The sequence below is a fragment of the Sus scrofa genome, chromosome 3, assembly GCF_000003025.6.
Source record: "Sus scrofa isolate TJ Tabasco breed Duroc chromosome 3, Sscrofa11.1, whole genome shotgun sequence".
In the NCBI taxonomy this organism is placed as follows: domain Eukaryota; kingdom Metazoa; phylum Chordata; class Mammalia; order Artiodactyla; family Suidae; genus Sus; species Sus scrofa.
In genome coordinates this window covers 1,402,105-1,424,226 of record NC_010445.4, presented here as the reverse complement: position 1 = coordinate 1,424,226, position 22,122 = coordinate 1,402,105, and the positions used below count along the sequence as shown (strand labels likewise).

Below are 22,122 nucleotides of genomic sequence, written 5' to 3'. Positions count from 1 at the left end.
CGGAGCCGGGTGCTCTAAGGAAGACTCCCGGCGGCCCCGCAGCGGGCCTGGGGGTGTGGGCGGGGACCTCTGAGCTCCTTGCCTGACGGCCGACAGAGGTGCCACGTGTCACCTGCTTGGTAGTGGCTTGGCTTGTCCCCCAGCGGCCCCAGGCCCATGGGCACAGCCTGGAGAAACCGGGAGCCGGGCACCAGGTCCTAGTTGGGATGGAGGGGCCTCCAGGGAGCAAGCAGCCCGAGAGGCCCGGCTGACCCGTCTGTGGGTGGCGATGCCAGAGGGCACGTGAGGTGCCGGAGGGCTCCGCAGAGGTGGCTTCAGTCTGACTAATGCTTTCCTGGCTTCATCACCGCAAGTCGGTGCGCAAGCGCCCTCACTTTCGCGCCCTGACCCGTGGGAGACCCCCAGTGGGGGACCTTGGGCTGTCCAGTCCCCCTGCCGGTCCCGGCCCGTGGGAACATCCAGTCCCCCTGTTGGCGACCGGAGGGCTCCCTTGCCATCTGTGCTGACGGGCCAGGCAGAGCTTGGCGTGAAGCCCCCCCCAGCCCCCGGCCCAGGGGATCGGGGAGCCAGGGCGCCCCTCAGGCAACTTCCTTCCCGGGATGGGCCCCCTCCCTGTCCGGTCCTTCTGCCCGCTGGGCTGGGCCAGCGGCACTGCGCTCGGAGGCCGTGGCCCCGCGGAATCCGGAGAAGGTCATTAAAACGCCTCCCGCGGCTTCAGAGGCGCTTGTGTCCTTTCATGCTTCCTTGAAGTGGCTGTGCTGAGCTGGGGACTCTGGCGGAGGTGGCAGTGCAGCGGCCTGTCGCAGGGCAAAGGCTTCTCGACGCCCAGGCCTCATTTCCTTCTGCGGACGCTCCAAAGGGCCGTGATCGATCAGCACGCCGGCCTCCCCTCTCAGAAGGGAGCGCTTCACTTTGAACCCCCCCAGTTCTCGGAAATGCCGCTGACCTCGGGGTCCAGCGGAAGCGCGGAACCAGAGGTTTAATTTTTTATGAGGTTTCTCCTCTTTGCTTCGCAAGAAAGGCAGAGCTGGAATGAGAGCTGTTCCCGCAGAGGTGAGAGGGCTGGGCGGTGCCTGCGCTGCGGGCCGGGCTCGGGGCCGGAGGCCTTGGCGCCAAGGAGAGAGAGGCCGGCGGCCAGCGTGGTGGTTTCTCCTCGTCCCTGGGTGCCCACAGCCCCGGCCCCAGCTGCTTCCTAAAGTTTCTGCCTCCTTGACAGCCGAGGGTGCTTTCCTTGACCCCTGGTGAGCGAAGCCGGCATCCCTGCTCATGGAGCGCTCGGCGTCTTTGCCTGAGAGCCGTCCGGCCGAGTGAGCGCCCAGCTCGTGGCCTGCTGCTGTCTCTGCGGGATGCCCAGGCTCGTCCCTGGGACTTGGCGGAGTGGGGCCCGGCCCAGCGAGAAGTGCCAGCAGCGTCACCTCCGGTACACTCCCGCCCTGGGTGTTTTAAGCCTAGTCTCACTTTTAAAACATCGAGTCTCTTAAGGCGTCAGGTCTCAGGGCAGGCCTGGGAAGTTGGGGTGACGCAGGGCTGAAGGCTGTGAGGCTGGGGTGCTCTGCAGGAGACCCCAGGAGACCCTGGGCAGGGCTGAGCGCCTTTGGCCGGGCCTGCGGGGGGGCCACCCTCCTGGTGCCAACCACTGGTGCCCGGGGTTTCATAGGCTTGTGTGTCCACTGCTCCATTCCCTCCTGTCTGGATTTCATGAAAAGCATTTCACCCTGGCAAGGATAAGAGGCTTTTCTTTGCCCGCCTTGGCCCAGCCCTGAGCCCTGAAATCCTCGGGCATCTCCTGTGGCCCTGCGTCCTGCACTTGACACACTCTTCTTAAGGCGTCTTGGGACAGCTCTGGGGGCTCAGGCCCACCTGCGTTTAAGGGGCCCACACAGCAGGCTGGCAGCAGACAGACCAGATGCAGCTTCTGCGCTGGGCCAAGCCCAGGAGCTGGGGTCTCCAGCCCCGCAGGTGGGCAGCAGCTCCCCCTCAGCCTTCGTACTTGCTCTTGGGGTGGAGGCCTCCAGTTTGACCCCCACGTGGACACCAGGGCATCACGCTCCCACAGGCGTGGAGCTTGGGGTTTATCGGCCTCTGCCAAGCTGTGCCCAGCAAGCCTGTGTCGTTAAGTCTCTGCCGTGGAGCCGTGATTCAGGGCGCCGTGGCCCTCTTCACCTCAAGCCAGTGGTTCTAGATTGAGCCTCACAGCCCTTGAGGTTAAATTGGCCTGTGAATGGTTTTCACCTGAACTAGAACTCAAAGTAGCCTCTTAAAAATGTCTGATACAGGAGGATTTGTACTTGTTTTTTCATGTTGTTTCCCTGTGAGAAGCGCCTAGAGGAGGCAGGTGCCACTGGTCGGCTGTGCCGTTGGATCGGGCTTGGCCGAGGCTTTCAGGGGCGGCTCCTGGGTGAGGTGCAGCCTTGGGTGAGAGCGTTGTGCCAGCTCCCGTGGGTGCCCAGGGCCGTCCGGAGGCCTGGCCCGGCGTCTCCACTGAGTCCCAGGCAAAGTTCTGCACATGCGGGTTTCCTGTTTACTTCCAAATCCCAGTTAGCTGTTTAAAGAATCGTACGAATGATAATAGAAGCCACACTCACTCGGACGTGAGCGAGATGCAGCTGGCAGAGGGGCGACCACCTCCACAGGGAGCGCTGAATGGGGTGACGCTTTCCTTGAACTTGTGTCTTCCAAGCAGGCAGGGCAGAGTCGACCGCCAGGAACCAGGTCGGCTGCAGGTGTCGTCACGGCCCCTCGGCTCCACCTGCCTCATGTCGGAGCGTCTCGTTGTTGAGCCTCACCCTAGGTCGGTGTTGCAAACGGCCCCGTGTGACGTAGGCCTGGCCGTAGTCGACTGCTTTGCTTTGCTTTTGAGGCTTTTAAAGCTTCCTTTTGGGAAGAGGTTTCCTCTGCCTAAAGAAATAGTGCGAGCATGGCATCTTCTGCCCGCAGCCCCGGTGCGCCTGCCCGCCTGCGGGGTCCGTGCCTCCTCTCCCCGGGCCATGGCTGTGCCTGGACGCTCTCTTGGTCATCGTCCCCTCAAAAGCACAGGGGTGGCTGCGTGTGGGTTCCTCCCGTGTATGTGGGGCCGGACAGGGGCCTCGGAAGCCTGCGTGAGGACCGTCCTGCAGGTCGGGAAGGACCGACGGCCTCTGGAGGAAAAGGGGCCAAGACCGCGCTCAGAAGGGGCTTCACGGCCATGGCGAGAAGTGGGGACGTGAGCCCAGGGTGCCCGTCCTGGCCTGCGTGTGGGCTGCAGGACGGCGGGCGATGGAGCCGCCTGGCTGAGAGGCTCTCACGGTCGCAGGAGGGCAGCGTCAAGTGTGGGAGCCGAGGCCCAACGGGTGCTGCCATGTGGTGCCCTGGGCTCTGCCCCCCAGGAGGGGTTCAGAGGTCTGCTGGGGTTGGACTCTGCAGGATGTGTGTGGAGAGCCCCCCCGGGGGCCGGGGCTCCACGTCCCGCACAGAGCTGCACATCTGGCCGCCCGCCTGGGGCTGGGAAGCGCTGGCTCCAGTAAATCAGCTCATTCAGAAGTGCTGTCCCCATCCCGCGCCACCGGCAATTTCTCCCATTGTGTGTGGAGTCGAGCCTCCCTCCCCCGCGCCCACCACGTTGTGGGATCGCCCTGGGTGTCTCTTTGAAATCCAGAAACTCCTGAAAGGCTTTAAGTAGCTATTCACGAGTGAGGAAGTGGCGGCAGGAGGCCCGCACGTGCAGCGCTATTTTGGGACCTGAGTGACGCACGCCGTGCTGGGCCTGGGGCCCGTCGAAGAGCGGGCGCCGTCTTGGGGGCCCGGCCTCATCGCTCTGCCCTTTGGACTCTTGCAGTGCCCGGGGGCTGGAGAAGGCCCGGCTGCAGCTCCAGGAGGAGGTCCGCCAGGTCAGCAGCCAGCTGCTGGAGGAGAGGAAGAAGCGGGAGACGCACGAGGCCCTGGCGCGGCGGCTGCAGAAGCGCGTCCTGCTGCTGACGAAGGTACGGGGGGCAGGAGGGCAGCGCAGGCCAGCCCTGCCCGCAGGAGGCCCGCCTTCTGGGCAGCAGCTTCCAGCCCGTCCCTGTCACGTCTGCTCTGTCTCTTCTTTCCAGGCTCCGCATGTTTGCTAAAGTCTCTGCCACATGAAGGGCGCTCAGAGCCGCCAGCCGTGTGTGCTCACTTTGGGTCAGCTAGACGTGCGTGGGGCTGCCTGCACGTCTGCCTCTCCCGAAGGGCATGCATCCTGGTGGCTCAGCGGCCCGTGCGATTTGACTCTGGGTTGATGGCCCGGAGGCTCTGAGACGCAGCCTGGGCCCCTCCTTGTGAGGGCAGAGCCCCTCCCCACATCTCTGCCGGGCGGGGCCAGCCGTCCCTTAGGCCTGATGGGCAGGCCATGAGCCACAGGGCTTGGCGCCTGTCACCTGTGTCCAGATGCAAGGGGGCGGGTGCGAGCCTGCTGCCGGCTCCATCTTGGGGGCCGGGCTCTCTGACTGCTGTGCCCGAAGGGCTCTGATGTCTGGCTCCCTAAGCAGAGCTCGCTGGAGCGTGAATTAAGGGTTTTGTGTGAGAGCATTATTTAAAATTTGGCCTGGGATGGTGAAATTTCAGAAGACGCGGAAGGAGAAAGCCAGAATCTGCCCCCAGATGCTCTCGAGGCGAGGCTGAGAGAGTCCAGCTTGCTGAGCAGAGATCCTCCGCCCGCCCTCAAGCTGACCCTGGGTGGCCGCCCCGGCCACGGCTGTGGCTGCCAGCTGTGCCTGCCCCTGAGCCTTTGTGATGAAAACCTAGGCTCCTTGCTGCTGGCACCTCTCGATTGTGAAGCTCTTAGAAAGGCGGGTTGTGTTCCTGCCACTAAAAGCCCGCTGCCGAGCAGCCTGTCCCATGTGTCCCACGCGGTCTCTTAAAAGACTTCCCATGTGTCTCCGGTGACTCGGGCTTCTTGGTGGGGCTCGGCCGAGCCCCTTACCTGCTGCTGCCCAGAGCTGGCAGCGGAGGGCGCAGCCTCCACGCCTGGTCGGTTGGCTGTGGCTGGTTGTAAGGAGCCAGCTTCTTAGGCCCTCACTCCTGCCTGCTTCTTCCCATATCTCTCCTGGGTCCTGGTGCCCTCTCTGCGAGAGGTGCCGTGATGCAGGTGTGTGGTCACGGCCCTACAGAGGTTACCATGCCAGGGACAGCGGGCAAGAGTAACGCAGTGACACGCCTGCCAACCGTGTGGAAAGGCACCGTGTACCTGGAGTCGCCGTGGGTTTGGGGTGCGTGGAGGAGCAGCTCGGGTAGAAGCCACGGCCTGGGCCCAGCGCAGGGAAAAGCCGGACGGAACGGGCGACCACTGTTGAACAGACTGTCACTGGGGCCTGTGCCCCTTGGGCACAGGTCGGCAAGAGGACTTCAGGGCCCGGCTGAGACGCGCGAGGCTGCGTGTGGCTGGGGTAGTGGGACGTCTGGACCTGACAGTCCAACAGCAGGTGAGCTGCCCCCCGCCGCCCCCAGCAAGCTTTTCTGTAGCCGAGCGGGCTGGGATGGCCCCGGTCTCTTCCGAGCGCACCGCGGTGCCTCAGGCGGCGGCTGCGTGCCCAGCGGGAGGTTCCTCAGGAGGCGCTGTGAGACCTGCGGAGGGAGACAGGATGCGGGGCCCAAAGAACCGGAGTAGAGCCACCTCTGGGTCTTCATCCCGAGGAGACGCAGTCGCTCTCCGGACAGGACGTCACTGCAGCGTCACTCCCAAAGCGGGGCGTGGGCGCCGCCTGAGGGCGCAGGGGTGGGCGAGCGAGCGAGCACGGGCAGCGTTGGGCAGCGTTGTGCAGTGTGGCTGCGGCCACCCCATGGACCCGGAGGGCGTTAGGCTCAGTGAGATCAATCAGACCGACAGTCTGATGAGTCAGCCGTAGGTGGGACCTCTAAGGGCTGAACCCACAACCCCAGAGGCAGTTGCCAGAGGCCAGGGTGGAGGCTGGGCGGGCTGGATGAAGGTGGCGGAGAGGTGCAGAGTTTCAGCTAGAAACTGAAAAAGAAAGGAAGAAAAATACAAACCATGGAAGACGAGGGCCACCCCACCTCGTGGGCAGGCCCTGGGCCGCCCCGCCCAGGAGACGCACTGGCTCTTCCAGACAGGAGTCCCGGGAGAGCCGGGCAGGTGAGCGGCTGCCGAGTACGTTCCGAGTGGGGCAGCCTGACTGTGACGGTGACCCAGGGACAGTTGTGCATCCTGGCAGTGGCCATGTGTGCATGACACAGTCGCACGCATGGTGCCATTTCAGGATGTCACAAGAGCGGAAGTGTCCAGAACGCGCCTCCCACTCACCAGAGTGCCCCCCACCCGCCGCCCAGGGGTGGCGAGTGCCTGCAGCTGGCCCCTCAGCCCTGCCGGGCGGTGCCCCCCAGTGGGTGCCTGCAGTCGGTTAATCCCGCAGGAGCAGGGGGCATTTTCACCCTTTCCAGGCTTTGCAGCTGCCCAGGGTTTGTGTGGACGCGAGTGTGTGATTTTTCTGGAATGAGTGTCCAGAAGTGTGTTGCTGGAATCCTTCCTCACCCGGGGTCCCGGGTTGTGGGGCGAGCAGCTCAGGAAGACTGGGGGCTGCTGTTCGGCCCCACTAGCCTGTGAGTGCACAGCAGGCTCCCCGCGTCGGCCGAGGTGCGGGGTGGGGCGCGAGTTGATCTGGGGCCTGGCGCTGGGAACAGCGCGGGTCCGTGATCCCCGGGCCTGGGGCACACGTCTGGGGCACACGTCCGGGCGGCCCCGCGCTGCCCGCCGTCCAGAGGTTGTCAGGCGGGCTGGTCGCAGGCGCGCTGTGGCCGTGGTGGAGTCGTTCCCGGGGTTGGGGCTCCTGGCTGCTGGCCTCGCTCCTGGAATCTGCGTGCCTTCTTCCTCTTCCCACGGGCCCTCGGGACCCGCTCGGTTCCCGTCTCCAGCTTCTCTCTGCCGCGTCTCTGGCTGAAGAAAGTCTCTGCTTTTGAAAGCGCGTGTGAATGGCTCGTCCTGCCCAGAGAGTCCAGGGCAATCTGCGGGCCGAGTTTCATCTGCCAAGATCCCCTGAGCCTCCTATCACTCGGCCTGTCACACCTGTGGTCGGGGTGGGGGGGTGAGACCCACCCGACTTGGGACGCGCCCACCCGCAGGGCACCTGGTGGTGGAGGGCGTGTGCCTCCTGCGTGGGGCCCCGGGGCGCCCTCCCAGGCTTTGAGAGAGGCCTGCAGCTGGGGTGTTTGCCGGTGTCCCTCGCGGGCGGGCGGAGTCCCTTGTGCTCTCTCTGGGGTTCGTTTTACTTCAGCCCAGCCCTCAGAAGGGCAGCCGCCATCGGGGCTTCAGTTCGCCCTGTGTCCCCAGTGAGTCACCGTCTTTGGGAAGATTTGGTCCTTGGCTGCAGACAGGTAAGAGCAACTGGCCCGTGTCACACGTTTGCTGGAGCGGGCGCTGCCCGCCTCATCCACGTCCTGCCGTTCGGGGCCAGGTGCCGGGAGCCCGGGGCTCTGCCCCTGCTCTGCTTTACTGGGTCCCATGGGTTCACGGGGTGCAAGTCCCCGCAGGGAGCCCTGCCGGCGTGGGCACCTCCTCAGGGGCTGCCTGTGTCCACCGCCGCGTCTCCCTTGTCGGCTGTGCCTCCACGTCGTGCTCTCGTGCCTGGCTTCCTTCGTGGGCGCGTTCTGTCCTTGACGGTCGCTGCTCCGGCTCCCAAGGCGGGAAATCTCCGCTCCCTCCCCCGGCTCAGCGGGCTGGAGTCTGGTGGCGCTTTCCGGCCGCTCCAGCCCTCACCTGGGCCCGCTGCGCTCACAGGCCTTGTGGCGAGAGAGAGGGTATTGATTGCCCGGCACTGACTGATGACTTACCCTGAGCGCCCCCGAAGGCACACTCGCGAGGGGTCGATGTCAGTCGCCGGGTCTGGCACCCGGGGACCGTCCTGCCAGCCTGCGCGATGAAGCTCTCGGTCAGGCGGCTCTGTGCAGGGTGGTGCCCAGCAGGCCGCCCCCCACCTTCTTGGAACCTCCCGGGGGGCAGCTGTCCAGCCTCGAGGATGTGTTGGCAGCCGATGTTTCCCCGTCCTTGCTTGGGAGAGACCCCCGCCCCTCGGAGCCCCCAGCCCGTCTCCCTGGAGTACCTTCTGCGGCGACGGCCAGGCCCGCCGTGGGGTTCCCACTCCTGCGCCCCGTCAGGGGCCCTGTTTGTGTGCTTGACATTTCAGAGTACAGGGCTTGGGGTGTGCGGGTTTGTTCTGAGACCTTATTAAGTGGCTCCAGTCTAGGGTTTAATTGTTACTGATAGCTAAGAGTGTAATTACCTTGGTAAAATACCATGCCTATTTTAAGCAATTGAAAATTGGCTTCCAGAACTGGGTGAACACAAACCATTTTCCTATTTGAAATGAGCTATTTCCAGTGTGCCTCTAATATTCCACAATGTGGCTACAGAATCGAAGCAGTGAAAGCTAACTTTTAGCATGAAATTTGGAAAAAAAAAAAGAAAAGAAAAAGCCTCCCCTCCCCCTCTTCCCTCGGCCCCCCTGCCCCCCGCTCCCCGCAATTCCAGAGGGCACTGGCCTTTGGAAGTGGGCGCTGGTCATTGGCGTCTTCTCCCTCCAGGGTCGTTGTCTGGTAGTGCCGACATCCCCCTTCGCCACCCCTACTGGAGGACCCCTGCTCTTGCTGCCTAACAGACGAACCTGAGCTTTGGGGGCAGCGAGGCAGGAAGTGATCCCCCTGCGTAGTGTCTGGAAGGGGCTGTGCCGAGGCAGGTTCCCAGGCCGAGCCTGCCGAGCCCCCGGGGGCGGGTGGGGGTAGCTGCTGCTCCAGGTCCTTCAACGTTGTGACCCGAGGCGGCCCTCGGGTCTCCCAGTCCTCTTCCGACGGGGCTCCAGTCCGGCACTGGCATCTGTGTTATCTACTCTGCGTAAATGCCGCTCTGTGCTCCTTGTGGTCACTTGGCAGCTTTGAGAAATGGCCTGTAATTATGTGGAAACTGCGGGGCTGAGGCTTGTCCAGCTGCTGCCTGGGCCTCCGTGGGACCAGCCTCTCGGCCACAGGGAGGTCCAGGCTTGGGCCCAGGGCAAGTCTCATCCCCGTGGGTTTTTGCCGAGCCCCGTGCCCTGCACGGTAGGCCCAGGAGAGTGGGGTCAGCTTCCTGACTCGGGGTCACTCAGACCCTCGGGGATGGCGCTGCTCGCTGCATGGGGGCGTCAGCGTTGTTCGGGCTAAAGTCACGCCTCGTGTCCTTGAGTTCTGTCCCCGAGAGAAGACGATGCGTTTCCTGGGAGGAATGTGGCAGGTGGTAGGTGCCGCGCCCTGGTGAGGGTCCTCGTGGGCGGCCGGGCGGGGGCCCCTTTGCTGTCACACGTCGAGGTGGCATGGTGGCCCACGCAGCATGCCAGCATGCAGCCCCGGGGCCCGCACATCGTGCCCAGGGCGACTGTCTTGGGAGCACCCCCTGGTCCCAGGGGAGTCCCCCCCACCCCCGAGTCTGCACCAAAACCTGGTGGCTCTGCTTTGAGTCACTCTGGTGCGTACGGAGGTGCCACCTCGTTTTTGAGGCCCTGGGGCTCCGTGAGGCAGCCCCCCTCTGCAGGGCTGCTCCCGCCATGCCCTCCCTGCGGGCGCAGGGGCTGTTTCCCGTACTGAACTGTGGGCGGGCATCTGCGGGTGGAGACGCCTGTGGCAGGTGTCTTCCAGGCGCTGGCTGCCTCCTCCCTCTTACTCTGCCTCCGACGAGCGGCGTTCATGTGTCCAGCTGTCCACTTGTGAGCTTGGAGTCCGCACTTCCGGCCTCCGTGTACCGATCGTGGCCGCCAGGGCCCTAGAGACGTTTCGTTTCACTGTGTACCTTTCGCTCGAAGCCGCCTCTGGAAGTGCTTTGCGGGGAGGGCGAATCGGTGACACACTCTTTCCTCGGGGGCAGTGCCGTCAACGCAGCACCATTTCCTGAGAGACCCTTGGTCCCCTGTGCGCTGTCTTGTTGCTGTAACTGTCACCCGGGGCCGCCGAGGGCAGCTCCGCGTCCGCATGCTCTTCCGTGCCAGCCGTCGCGGTTGTCCCTCTGCCAGCGTGGCCCTGTCTGGCCTGTCGCAGCTTTCTCGTATGTGGCGCCTGGTCGTAAAGCTCCGTTTATCGTGGCTCTTGAAGACTCTCTGGCTGGCTGGGGCCCTGTGCGTAGCCTCGTGCGTTTCAGGAGCAGTTCGTTAGCTTTCCACGCAAACCGGCTGGGCTGGGCTGGGCTCAGGATGAGTTTCTAAATCAGCTGGGGGGAGATGGCGTCTCAGGGGAGTTTCGCCGTCTAGACCAAGACGTCGCGTGTTCTGCCGCTCACCTGGGTCTTCTTTCCTTCCCCTCAGCGACGGTTGGCAGTTTGCAGGGCGCTCTCCCTCCTGCGCGTGTCCTTCGAAGTTGTTCCCTTCTGCGGGTTTGGGGCGGGCACGGGGGGCCGTGCGGAGCCCTGCCCAGCGGGGAGCCTGGCCTCTGCGCGGACGCCGCGTCCCCACGGCCCCGGTGCTCCCAGTGTTGCCTCCTTCGCCGACCCCCTGGCGGGAAGGTCGGGAGCCGCCCGCCGCGTCCTCTCCGCGCCGCGTCTCAGGGACCTAGAGTGGCCGCCGCCAAGTGTGACGCGTGCTGTTTGTTTTTGCAGAGACTTTATTGGAGTAATGAAATCCCCGTCTAGGTGTAGTTTTCCAAGAGTTATTTTTTTAAATCGTAAATGCCTGCTCTGTGAATTTTGATGTGAGTTATTTTTATTATTCCGTTCAGGACATTTTCTCGTATTTTCTCTGGGTTTGTGGAGGCTGACCTTCAGGCAAGGTTTCCATGTTCCAAGCTCATGGCGTCGGCAGATGGGAAGGCTGAAAGGGTCAAGAGAAAGAATCCAACCTCGCTTACTCCCTCGCTCTTTCACTTTTTCATCACAGGGATTCTTTCGTGGTGCCCGCTGTGAGCTGGGTGCTGCTGAGCCAGCAGTAGGGTGGTCAGGGCTCAGCTCCAGCCGGTGCCCTCTGGTTGGGACAGAGCACACTCACGGCAGCTGGAATTGCGAGGTGGCTGGTGTTGGGGTGGGCGCGTGGGTGCCCTATGCCTTCAGCCTGTGACTTTGCAGAGCTCGGGGAAACCAGAGAACCAGGCACCCGGGAGAGGAAGGACTGCGTGCTAGAGCCTGGGGCATGGATCTGTTTCGTGCTGGTGTTTTTGTTTTTGTTTTTTTTTGCTTTCTAGGCCGCACATGCAGCACGTGGAGGTTCCCAGGCTAGGGGTCAAATCAGAGCTGCAGCTGCCGGCCTCCGCTACAGCCACAGCCACACTAGATCCGAGCCTTGTCTGCAGTGTACACCACAGTTCACAGCAATGTGGATCCTTAACCCACAGAGCGAAGCCAGGGATCGAACCCATAACCTCACGGATACTAATGAGGTTTGTAACCTGCTGAGCCACAGCGGGAACTCCCTGTTTCATGTTTTTTAAAACACAATTTTAGATCCCCAGGAAGTCATGACAGTGACAGAGAGGGCCCCCCCTGCATCTATGACCCAGCCTCCCCAACGGTAATAACTTAGGTAATTCTAGCGCGATGTCAAAACCAGGACCGAGGCCGTTTGTGTGTGTGTGTGTCTGTGTCACCACAGACATCTTCCTCGGGTCCCCTAAAGCCACCCCATGCCTTCCCCCCACTGCTCTCCACCTCTGGAAATTCTGACATTCTCAGAGCATTATGTAGATAAAAGCATATAGTATGTGACACTTGAAAACGTTCATGTTTTGGAGTTCCCTTGCGGCTCAGTGGGTTAAGGATCTGGCATTGTCACTGTAGCAGCCCAGGTTGCTGCTGTGGCGCCGGTTGGCTCCCCGGAATGTTCTGTGTACCACAGGCACAGCCAAAAAAAGGTTCATGTTTAAAATTAATAACTTTATTTTTCAAGCAGTTTATTTTCACAGAACAACTCAGTAGAACACGCAGAGGTCCAGGCCTCTCTTCTTTCCCGCCCCCCCAAGTCCTGTGGGTAACGACCTGTATCCGCGCCGTGGTTCTTAGGGCTGCCGAGGCCCCGCGGCCGCATTGCCCGAGGTCCGCAGTCCCCCCGGGGCCGTGCTCTGTGTTGTACTCTCTGGTTTCGCCAAAAGATGCATCCAACACCAGGGCGTCCCCGACAGCACTGCCTCTGCGCCGACAGCCCTCCGTGCTCATCCTGTGCCCCTCCTGCCAGCCGCCGCCGTCCCGGCACCGTCTCCGTAGCCTTGCCCCTTCTAGAGGACGGGGTCGCCGTGTGTGGCCTTCTCCCGGCGACAGGCACCCGGGGTGCCTCCATGTCCTTTCTCGGCTTGCGAGAGCCCTTCTCTTTCCCAGGGCGAAGCGCTGGCCTCGGACGGGGCACGGCTGCGTGGCCGTCGCCTGTGGGAGGGCGTCCGGTTATGCTTTTCGGTAAAGCAGCCGCGATCACCCACACGCGTGTTTTTGTGGGGACCTAAGTTTTCAGCTGAAGTGCCTGGATCACACGGTCAGAGTTTGTTCAGCTCTGAACGCTCTTCACTCCAGCAGCCCTGCGGTCTGTCGGCTGTGGGCCTCTGCTTTGTGAAGCGTCTCACACCTTTCTTTCCTTTCTGTGGCAGCTCGAGGCGGGGGCTCTTTCCGTTTTACCTTTGAGGACACTGAGACACAGCGTGGGGGGCGGGGGGGTGATGTTGAACTCGCAACCCCGGTTGGGGGGGCTCGGTCTCGTGCCCTGGCCGCCTGCTGGTGCCGCCTCTGCTGTCAGGCCTCCCTCACAGCAGCATCTCAGAAGTGGCTGCTGGTATTTTAAACGTCTTGGTTTTTTGTTTTTATGACACCTGAGTGTAACCCGGGGGCTCACGAACCCCCAGAGGCCTGGATGTGGCATTCAGGGGCATCCGGCTCCTTTACTTGTGACTCATTAACAGGTGTTAAGTGAGGCAGCAGGGATGGGGGGTGCAGAAGTGACTGGCACAGTGAGGGGGTAAAAGGGACCAGGGCTGTGGGGGGGGGCGGTAGGGACCAGGGCCATGGGGGGGTAAAAGGGACCAGGGCCGTAGCGGGGGCAGTAGGGACCAGGGCCGTGGGGGGGGTAAAAGGGACCAGGGCCGTGGTGGGGGTAAAAGGGACCAGGGCCGTGGGGGGTAAAAGGGACCAGGGCCGTGGGGGGGTAAAAGGGACCAGAGCTGTGGGGGGGTAAAAGGGACCAGGGCCGTGGGGGGGGGGGGGTAAAAGGGACCAGGGCCGTGGGGGGGTAAAAGGGACCAGGGCCGTGGGGGGGTAAAAGGGACCAGGCGTGGGGGGGTAAAAGGGACCAGGGCCGTGGGGGGGTAAAAGGGACCAGGGCCGTGGGGGGTAAAAGGGACCAGGGCCGTGGGGGGGTAAAAGGGACCAGGGCTGTGGGGGGGTAAAAGGGACCAGGGCTGTGGGGGGGTGCTCTGTGCTGTGAGCAGACCAGATAAGCATGGCCCCAGCTCCCTGGAGTCCCCCTCTGTCACTGCAGTGTAGTTACCCACCCCCTGCAAAGCAGGGAGCCCCTGTGGCAGCCAGCAGCTGCCCGGGGCCTGAGTGGGCATGTGGCTGACGCCCCCACCGAGCCTCCACCTTGGAGAAAAGCGGATTATGTCTGTTTCTCTTGCAAAAGGCCGTCAGCGCCCCGGCTGCTTTTGATCACTCGTCTTCGTCCTCGTCCCCCGTCCTTCCTCCGAGCCGGCCAGCTTCCTAATCTTATTAGGAGGATTTCTGTCCCTTGCCTTCTTTCTTAATGCTGGAAACTCCTGGTTTGGGTGGCACGGAAGGAAATCCTTAAGCAGCTCAGACCTGCACTGTCTTCTAAGGAATAGTTCTTTGTGCATCTCTGGCTCTTTGCCACCCCAGGCGTGGCACAGGGCACAGGCCCTTTCCCTCTTGGCAGGTTGTGGCTCCAGAGGGGGCACAGGAGCTGGGTTTTGATGGGTGTTTCTCATCGTGCCCCCCCACCTCTGCCCCGAGAGCAGCCCCCCGCCGTTTGCGCGTGTGTGGACGGCGAGAGCAGGCTTCGTCTTGACCGAGTGAGGGTCTGAAGACCTTCCTGCTGGGGGCCGTGCAAACCTTCCCTGCCTTCGGGGCTGGTGAGTCTGCCCACGGGGGTGCCAGCGGCCTCGGTGCCGTCAGACATGCAAGAGGAGGGCTGTCCTGCTGACCCCGAGCCTGCCCTTCCTGGGGCCCCGGCCGTCCCTGCTCTGCTTCCTCTCTGTCCTTGCTCCTGCCCGCCCTGGCAAAGTGGCTCGAACGGAACTGGAGACACCCCTGCCAGGTCCCTGGAGCCCGGGCCTTTGAAGGCCCAGGTTCGCCGTGGGGCCGTGGGACTGGTCCTCCAGGCGGAGGTTGGATGTGGGCCGACGTTGGGGGCGCACGTGATGGCCGGGAGCCGAGTGTGCATCGCCATCTCCCCGTTTTGTCCGTGCGGAAGTGGTGCTGTCGCCTGCAGGAGTGACTGACCCCGGGTGGCGGGCTGAGCTGGCCCTGCGTGGGCCCTCAGGAGCAGCCCTTGGCAGGCTTGGGGGGTTCGCGTTCAGCCTTGGACTCGAAGCTTGCAGGGCCTGAGCTGCTGCCCGTCTGACTGGCTCCCGGCTGGTGTCCTCGCTGCCCGCGTGCAGACGGCGTGGAATAGCATGGCCTGGTCCTTTCCAGAGACGGTGTAACGGGGACCCGGGGTGGACCAGTCCCAGGATTTTCCACGGCTGAGACCTTGGGGGGCTGTGCCAGAAGGCTTTCTGCCCCCCAGTGCCTCGTCCAGGGGGCGAGTCAGCAGGCCTTGGCCGGTCCGTAAGGACGCCCGCAGGCCTAGCCTCCTGCCAGCCCCGACCTCGCCCCGCTCCCTGCCCCCCTCCCCCAGGAGCTGGCCGTCTGGTGTCTCCACTCGCTCATCTGGTTACTGGTTTTCAGAGAGACTCGTTGCCCCCTCTATGTGCTGGTGGCCTGGGCCGGGCCGGGGGGCCGTCCTCTCCCCCGTGGCCTGCACCCCGGAAGTCTGGAGCTGGAGGCCGCTCTGCTCCGAGGCGGCAGTCTCGCAGCCGGGCTGCCTCCGCTTCGGCCAGCGTCTTCCCAGAGCCCGGCGCCCCCCGCTGCCCTGCGCCCGCCCGCCTGGCTGGTGGGCCGTGGTCTCCACCCGTGGGCAGGCGCCGGGCCCGAGGCGTTCACGTTCCTGAGGCTCCGCTCAGAGTCAGCCCTGCCTTGTCCTCTCAGAGCCTCCCTCCGCCTTTCCTCACCCTCGGAGGAGCCTGGAGGACGGGGGGGGGGGGGGGGCCGCGCCCACCCCTGCCTCCCAGACGAGCAGGGCCTTCTCGGCCTCGGACTCGATCTCACGTGTTGGTGGGCCGTCCTTTGGGGTTACTTTTCCAGGCTGACGTTTCTGGTGTATCCGTTTAGGTAAGAAAGCCCACCTGCTTTGTCGGGGAAATGCCGTCTGCAGAGGTGTTAGAAAGCCGGTCTTGTCACCGGTATGATCGCACCATCCCACCGCGGGGGCAGCCGGGGCTGGGTCGTGGAAAGAAAATTCCAGCGCTCAAAGCAATTTTAGGAAATAAAAAGAAATCAAAACAAAGTGCCTTTCCTTTCTCTCCAACTGGAAGATGTTTATTAAGGTGGGGCTGGAGGGGCCGGGAAGAGAGGTGCCCGCAGGCCCCTCTGGCTGCGGAGGACCAGCTGCACCCGGCGCGGCCGTGGCCTGCGCCCTCGCCCCCTCCGCAGGCTCCTGCCGCCGGGCACCCTCCTCTGCTGCCCTCGGTCTGGAGGCTGCGTGCCGGGTCCCGCTAACCCATGCTCTCTGCACTAACTTGCTCGCCCTCTTAGAGGGGGCATGGCCCCAGTCCCCACCCATACGTCCCAGACTGCCCAGGTTCCAGCAGCCTCTGGGCCCTGCTGGGGAGGCCTGTGGGCCTCGCGGTACCTTCCCGAGAACCCCGGGTCGGGGGAGGCTGGGGTGGGAGGTGCCCCGGCCGCGGTCTCGGGGGTGTGTATGTGATCAGAGCCCAGGGCTCTCGCGCCCTGAACGCTGCCTGGATGGTGCTGCCTGGTTCCTGGCGTCACAGATGCTGCTGTGGCGTGCCCTCCGAGGCACGGAGTCGAGGGCGCCTCCTCGTTGGCTGCCCCCACTTCACCATAGTCACTTTCATCTGAATAGGTCCATCCCTCAAAAGGGCGTTCAGCCAACACGCAGCTTAGATCACAGGCGCCTGGCCTCTTCCTGCCCAGGGACGGAAACGCTGCCGGAACGCCGGGGACGCCGAGCCCTGCCCCTGTCCCGCTCCTGCGCCAGGCTGGCAAGGGCTGTGCCCGGGGGCGGTGGGGGCAGGGAAGACGCCGCCCTGCGCCCCCCCCCCCCCCGCCCCGTCCTCAGCGTCCTCCTCTGCCCGCTCCTTTGCAGCTCGCTGTGCTTGGCAGGCACTTGGCACACGGTGGGTGCCCGGCACCCTTGCATGTCGTGCTCCCTCGTGTGACCGGCGAAGGAACCGGGGCACAGAGCCTCCCGTAAGCGGGGAGCAGCACCCCTGCCGGCCTTTGCCCCCCTCTCCCTGGAGGGTGGGGCGCCCCGCGAGTGGGGCTCTGTGGGGCTGTCCCCCCACTTCCGTTCAGGCAGCCCCGCTGCACCCCGTCTGGCTGCAGTTGGGTGGGTGGGTGGGGACGTCGGAAGTGCTGGCGGCGAGATGGCAGAGACAGATGAGTCTGTCTGAGGCTGTAACTTAAACTCAGCAGCCTGGGGATGGGCGCCGGTCCCTCCATGGGGACGTAAAGGCAGAGCCACTCTCGGCGGCGGCAGAGGCGAGCTGGAGGGTAGGAGCCCGGCCAGCCCGCTCTGCCCGAGGCCTGGATGCCCTCTGAGCCTGTCTCCTGCTCTCCCCGACACACTGAGAGGGCCACCCTCCCCGCCCTACCACCCCCGTGGCTCCTCCACCGTCCCCTCCAGGCTTGCTTGATCCCACAGCCACCATGGGACAGCTGTAGTGTGACTGCCAAGTTCATTTTCTTTTGGTTTTTTTTAGTTTTGGTTGGACCTGCAGCACATGGAAGTTCCCAGGTTGGGAATCAAACCCATGCTGCTGCAGAGACAACAGACACACCACCAGATTCTCGACCTGCTGCGTCATAATGGGAACGCCGCTGGGGCACGAGGCCCACCCAGCGCGGGGAGCGGCCTCCATCCCAGGCTGGCAGGTGGCCCTGGGGCGTCCTGCGAGGACGAGGCCGTGTGGCCAAGGGTGTCCTTGTGTACACGCTCGATCCCCTTTGTCGTCGTGGACTCCTGTTCTCTTTCTAGCTCCATTTCGAAGAAATCCAAATCTTTGAATAACCTTCATCCCGAGAGGAACGGCATTTGGCTGCAGGTGAAAATTGATGGCCACGCTCAAAGACATGGGTCCCTGCCAGGCACAGCCTCTTGAGTCCTGCTGCCAAAAATAGCTGCCGTGTCTTGCTGGTGGTGTTTGAATTGTCTCCAGGCCACGCCTGGTGATTATTTCAGATGTGAGAGGTGCCACCGGCCTCCCTGGGCTGTTCTGGCTCAGGCCAGTCTGCCCTTGGCCTGGGAGGCACGGCCGGGGGCCGCTCTTTCCCTGGCCTCTGCCCCTGTTGGGTTGTCCTTGGCTTCACTACCCAGAGAGTGCGTCTTGGAGGGACTCTGCGCCCTCACCCTGCGTGTGCGGGAGTCCCCCCATCTGCGGCCTGGGGGCCTTCCTCTTCCCCTGCAGGCTGGCTCCATTGGCCAGGCTCCCCCACATTTTCTGGGGTTCACTTCCAGCCTGGGGTGGTTGCTGGCTACTGGTCACCTGAGAGCTGGAGTAGAACCTGAGGTGGCCGTAGCACAGGGGCTGTTGAACAAGGTGGGCGTGAGTTGTGTGGTTGACTGGTCCTTCAGGGCACAATGGCATCCGTGTCCCCAGCTGCCCACTCTGGGGAGTGCCTGGTGCCCCCACTGGCCTGACTTCCCGTGGACCAGCCCTTCTTGCGTGAGGGCTGTGCCCCTGGGCTGCCCCTCCCCGTCGTCTCTGGAAGCCTTTCTTTTCCATCTCCTTCCCCGGGAGCTGGGTGGCTTCGGGGATCTATGAGCGACTCTGGGCCTTTAGGCGCCCTGGGCAGGGGGCACCCCAAGGCCCGTGGGCCTCCCTGTGCAGCTGAGGAGCAGCCCTCAGGACAGCTCCGCTCCAGGTCCAGACTCCTGACCTGCCTTCCCTTGAACGCCTCTCCTGGACACGTGCCCTCGCCCACCTTCCACACAGAACCGGCTCAGAGAGGGACTCCAGGAGCCGGGCCCTCGAACGCGTTCTCGTTGTAAACTAACACTGACGCATCCGTGCTGGTCAGTTCACACATGTTTGGAGTCAGTTCTGCCGTAAGGTGACACATCCCTGAAAATCTCCCTGCTGTGCAGAAACCACCAGAAAGTTCATCAGCGACACAGCACACACGGGAGCCGCATCTGATGACGTGGTGGCCGCGATTCACACGTGTTCAGCGGTAAGAAATACGGGAACCCCGCACAGAATACAGCGCCTGACCTGGCGAGACCGTCACAGATGCTGTGCAGGCGTCATGTGGTGTGCTCGCTGTCTACCGCTGTTTTTTTTTTTTGTTTTTTTGTTTTTGGTCTTTTTAGGGCCACACCCGCAGCATATAGAGGTTCCCAGGCTAGGGGTTGGATGGGAGCAGCAGCTGCCAGCCTGCACCACAGCCACAGCCATGCGGGATCCAGGCCACGTCCTTGACCTACCCTGCAGCTTGTGGCAGTGCCAGGTCCTTAACCCAGTGAGCCAGGCCAGGGGTGGAACCCACATCCTCACAGAGACAACGTCGGGTCCTTAACCCACTGAGCCACAACGGGAACTCCCCTCCCACTGTTGCTGTCGTTTATCTCCCAGTAGGCGCCTGCGGGGTGCGTGGGGGGGGCTGGGACCAGTAGGCGCTCAGTGCAGAGTCGTGACTGCCGATAATCATCAAACGACCTTCCTTTCATTAACTTTCCTAATAATCCTATTCAGAGGTCGCTTGAGGCGCCTGTGAGCTGGGATTTGCAGATTCCCTTTTGCGGAAAAGTCGTCTAGTCGGGGCAGGCTGAGGAGTTCGCCCAGCAGAGGAGGCCGTGTCCAGCGCAGGCCTGTCTGGCTCCACCCCGAGCCCTGGCCTCCTGGTCTGGTGCGGGGGGCAGTGAGCACAGGTGCGCGTGCTGCGTGTGCGTGTGTTCGAGTGTGCATGTGAGGATGTGTGTGTGAGCGCACGTGTGAGGACGTATGCGTGTGTGTGTGTGTCTTTATTCCGGAAAGCTGGGGGTCGTGTGCAGTTTGGCTCTTTTCTCCCGAGGCCTCCCAGCAGACGAGGGCCGGCCCTGGCCACTGTCAGCCGCTGTTCAACAGCCGTGACACGGAGCTGCGTGCATAGACCCGGGGCGCTCGTTCCAGACGGTCTTAAACACCATCCGCCGTCGGACGGCAGACCGGCACCTGCAGGGAATGTGGCCAGGGTCGAGATCGTTGGCTGGCGCGGCCCGTGACCATCCAGACGGCCCCGCAGTAGCGCACGAGGAGGACGGAGGAGCTGCTTCTGGACCCAGGCCCTTGGCGCGGGGCTCCAGAATGAGGCCCGAGGGTTGTTTGCTTTGGCCATAGGTCACGTCCAGCTTTGCGCCGTGTCTGGAGAGGGAGGCCGTGGGGCTGGGAAAGGGGCTTGGCTGCAGGCCGCCCGCCCAGGAGAAGAGCGTGGAGGGACCCTCTCCCTTTCTGGGGGGTGGGGTCTCGCCTCCCGGCTGGAGGGGGGTCAACAGGAGAGGCTTTCAGCAGGACAGGGTCTGTCCCTGGACCTCCTGGGACGTTCAGCGATGTTGCTTCCAGGACAGGGCCTGAGGGTGGGCCGTCCCGGCCGTGCTGCCGGTCCCAGCCCCTCCCTGTGGCACCGGGACAGGAGCCCAGGGTGGCCGTGAGGGCTACATGCTGCGGACGAGGTTTGGCCTCGTCTGGGGACCCCAGAGACTAGTGTGCGCGTAGCCCTCTGTGTCCCTCCTGTGCTCCCCACGCTGTGAGCATGAGGCCTGGGGACACGCCTGGGGCCTGCCCAGCTCCTGGGGCTGTGTCTGCTGTCACCTGGTGACACCTGGAGTCAGCCTCTGAGTGGCGTCTGGTGGGGCCCTGAGCTGCTTCCCTCTGCTCCGGGTCCTGGGAAGGTTCCCGCTAGACCCGGGCTTTGCGCTGGGCCTGCCGGTCCCAGCAGTGCCCGTCTCTTTCTGGGGCTTCCCCGAGCTCTCTCCTAAGAAGCTTTTACAAAGGGCCCTTCCCACAGCTCAGTGAACGTCCCTAAGTCAATCAGAGCCACTGGTGAGCCTTCACCGGTGACTTTTATTAACCTCCGGTTAATGAAATACTGCTGGTTGCAGAAGCGGGATTTATTCCCGCGTCAGCCGGCCTTGCCCAGCGCCTGTGAGCCCTGAGGGCGCGGCGGTGGGTGCCCGGTGCCGGCTGGCGGTGAGCCGTTGTGCGCCGTGCGCTGTGAATCTGGGCTTTCCTTGGCGCGGGACATGACAGTGGGCTGCAGGGTGGCCTCGTGGCAGCACCGTCAGGAGCGTTGCGCTCTGCTGAGGCCCACCTGCAGCCTTGCCCTCACAGGGGCCAGATCCGGGTCAGGGGCGGTGCCACTCGGAGCCAACGGAGAACTTGGAAGCTCGCCCGGGTCGCCTGGGGGGTTAGTGCCGGCTGGGTCCTGACCTCCAGGCTCCTGGCCGTCTTCGCGGCTGAACCTTCTCTGTGAATCTTCGCGTCGCTTTGGGGAGGTTGTGAGATACCTTTCCCAGGGTTTGTGGCACGGTGCTCCCAGCCTGAATCCTCTGGTGGTCGTAGCCGGAGCGCGTTCAGACCCCCTGGTCGTTGCCTCCCCACCCCCGGTCTGGGTCCGCGTCGGAGAAGGCGAGGTGCGCTGGTACCGCCTCAGGACGGCGCCACAGTCGCGGCCGTCCCTGCTCTGTGAGCGCTGCTGTGACACGGCGGTCCCTTGGGGCCCCTGGCCCTCCTGGTTCAGCCCGTCACCTCCCCCTCACGGCCTGCTCACCTGCCCCACGCACGCAGCCGCACGCCCAGGTGTGCCGTGTCTTCTAGTGGCTGGTGCCCCCGCCGTTTTCCTCGCGGGTTCGGCCTGGCTGTGAGCTCAGCGAGAGGAGGCCTGCGGCCGGGCTGAGCCCTCGCCTTCCAGGAAAGGTGGGCACCCAACCTGCAGGGCTGGGGCGCACAGGGTGGGAGGGGAGTGAACCCAGCCAGCGCCGGCCTCCTGGGAGCATCCCCAAGTTGCGCAGGACAGTCGTGGCACAGCCGTTGGGGGGCCCATACCCACACGTCGCTCGCCCAGCTGGCCCTTTCCGGCCGCCCTCCCCCCCGCAGGCCTGGCGGGGGCCCCCTGGCCGCAGCGAGGTCCTTCCGAGGAGGACCTGGAGAACCGTCGGAGCAGATTGCGGCCAGGATTTTCAGAGGATTAAAGTTAATTAAAGAGCTCTTCCTGGCTTTCGTTTCCTGGTATCTGCCAGCTATTTACATGCTAATGCAGGCCCTGCCTCTGAGGACGGGAAAGGTGTCAGCCCCGGGCGTGTCATCAGCGAGAACCCAGTGGGGAGATGAGAGGAGCCCTGTTTTATATATTTATGTTGTGTCCCCGTGGTTAGAGGTGTGCAGATTCAAACACATTTGAAATCAGTGACATCGTTTTTTTGTTTTTTTTTTGTAACATTTCCTGAAGTGTCTCTGTGGCCGACGTGAGTTTTCTCCATTCGGGCTGCATCTTACACTGCATAATTGAATCCATTACGCATGGTAATGTCTTTGCATAAGCAATTTTACAAATAAAGGGACACAACGTAGGGACCAAACTTTCTGGGTGCAGGGCTGTCTCCTCCGGAGGCCGCGTCGTTGGTGTCGGTACCTTTGAGCTCAGGGTCAGCGGGCGGCCGGGCTCCCTGGCGCTGACCACCCAGGCCTGGAGGGAAAGGCCGCGTGCAGAGCCTGGGCCTGCTCCGTGGTCGCGGGCCGAGGAGACATGTTGGTTCCTTGGAGAAGAACGACTCCGGCTCGGGTCGTCCGTGTCGGGAGGGGAGACACGCGAACACGGGGAGATCTCGGCCAGGCTTCTTGCTGCTGCAGGAGGGCGCGGGTGCCCACAGAGCGTGCCCAAGAGGGAACCCCCCCCAGTTTTCCCCAACGCGG

At 63.5% G+C, this 22,122-nt stretch overlaps 1 protein-coding gene across 1 annotated transcript in view; it reads left to right on the top strand.

The window, feature by feature from the left end:
- The window catches only part of MAD1L1 (MAD1 mitotic arrest deficient like 1), a 323,281-nt gene that overhangs the window by 135,120 nt on the left and 166,039 nt on the right, over positions 1-22,122 (top strand). Inside the window, exon 11 of the mRNA XM_021085975.1 lies at positions 3,815-3,959. Within this exon, the coding sequence (XP_020941634.1) occupies positions 3,815-3,959 (145 nt within the window). The remainder of the gene's footprint in view (positions 1-3,814; positions 3,960-22,122) is intronic.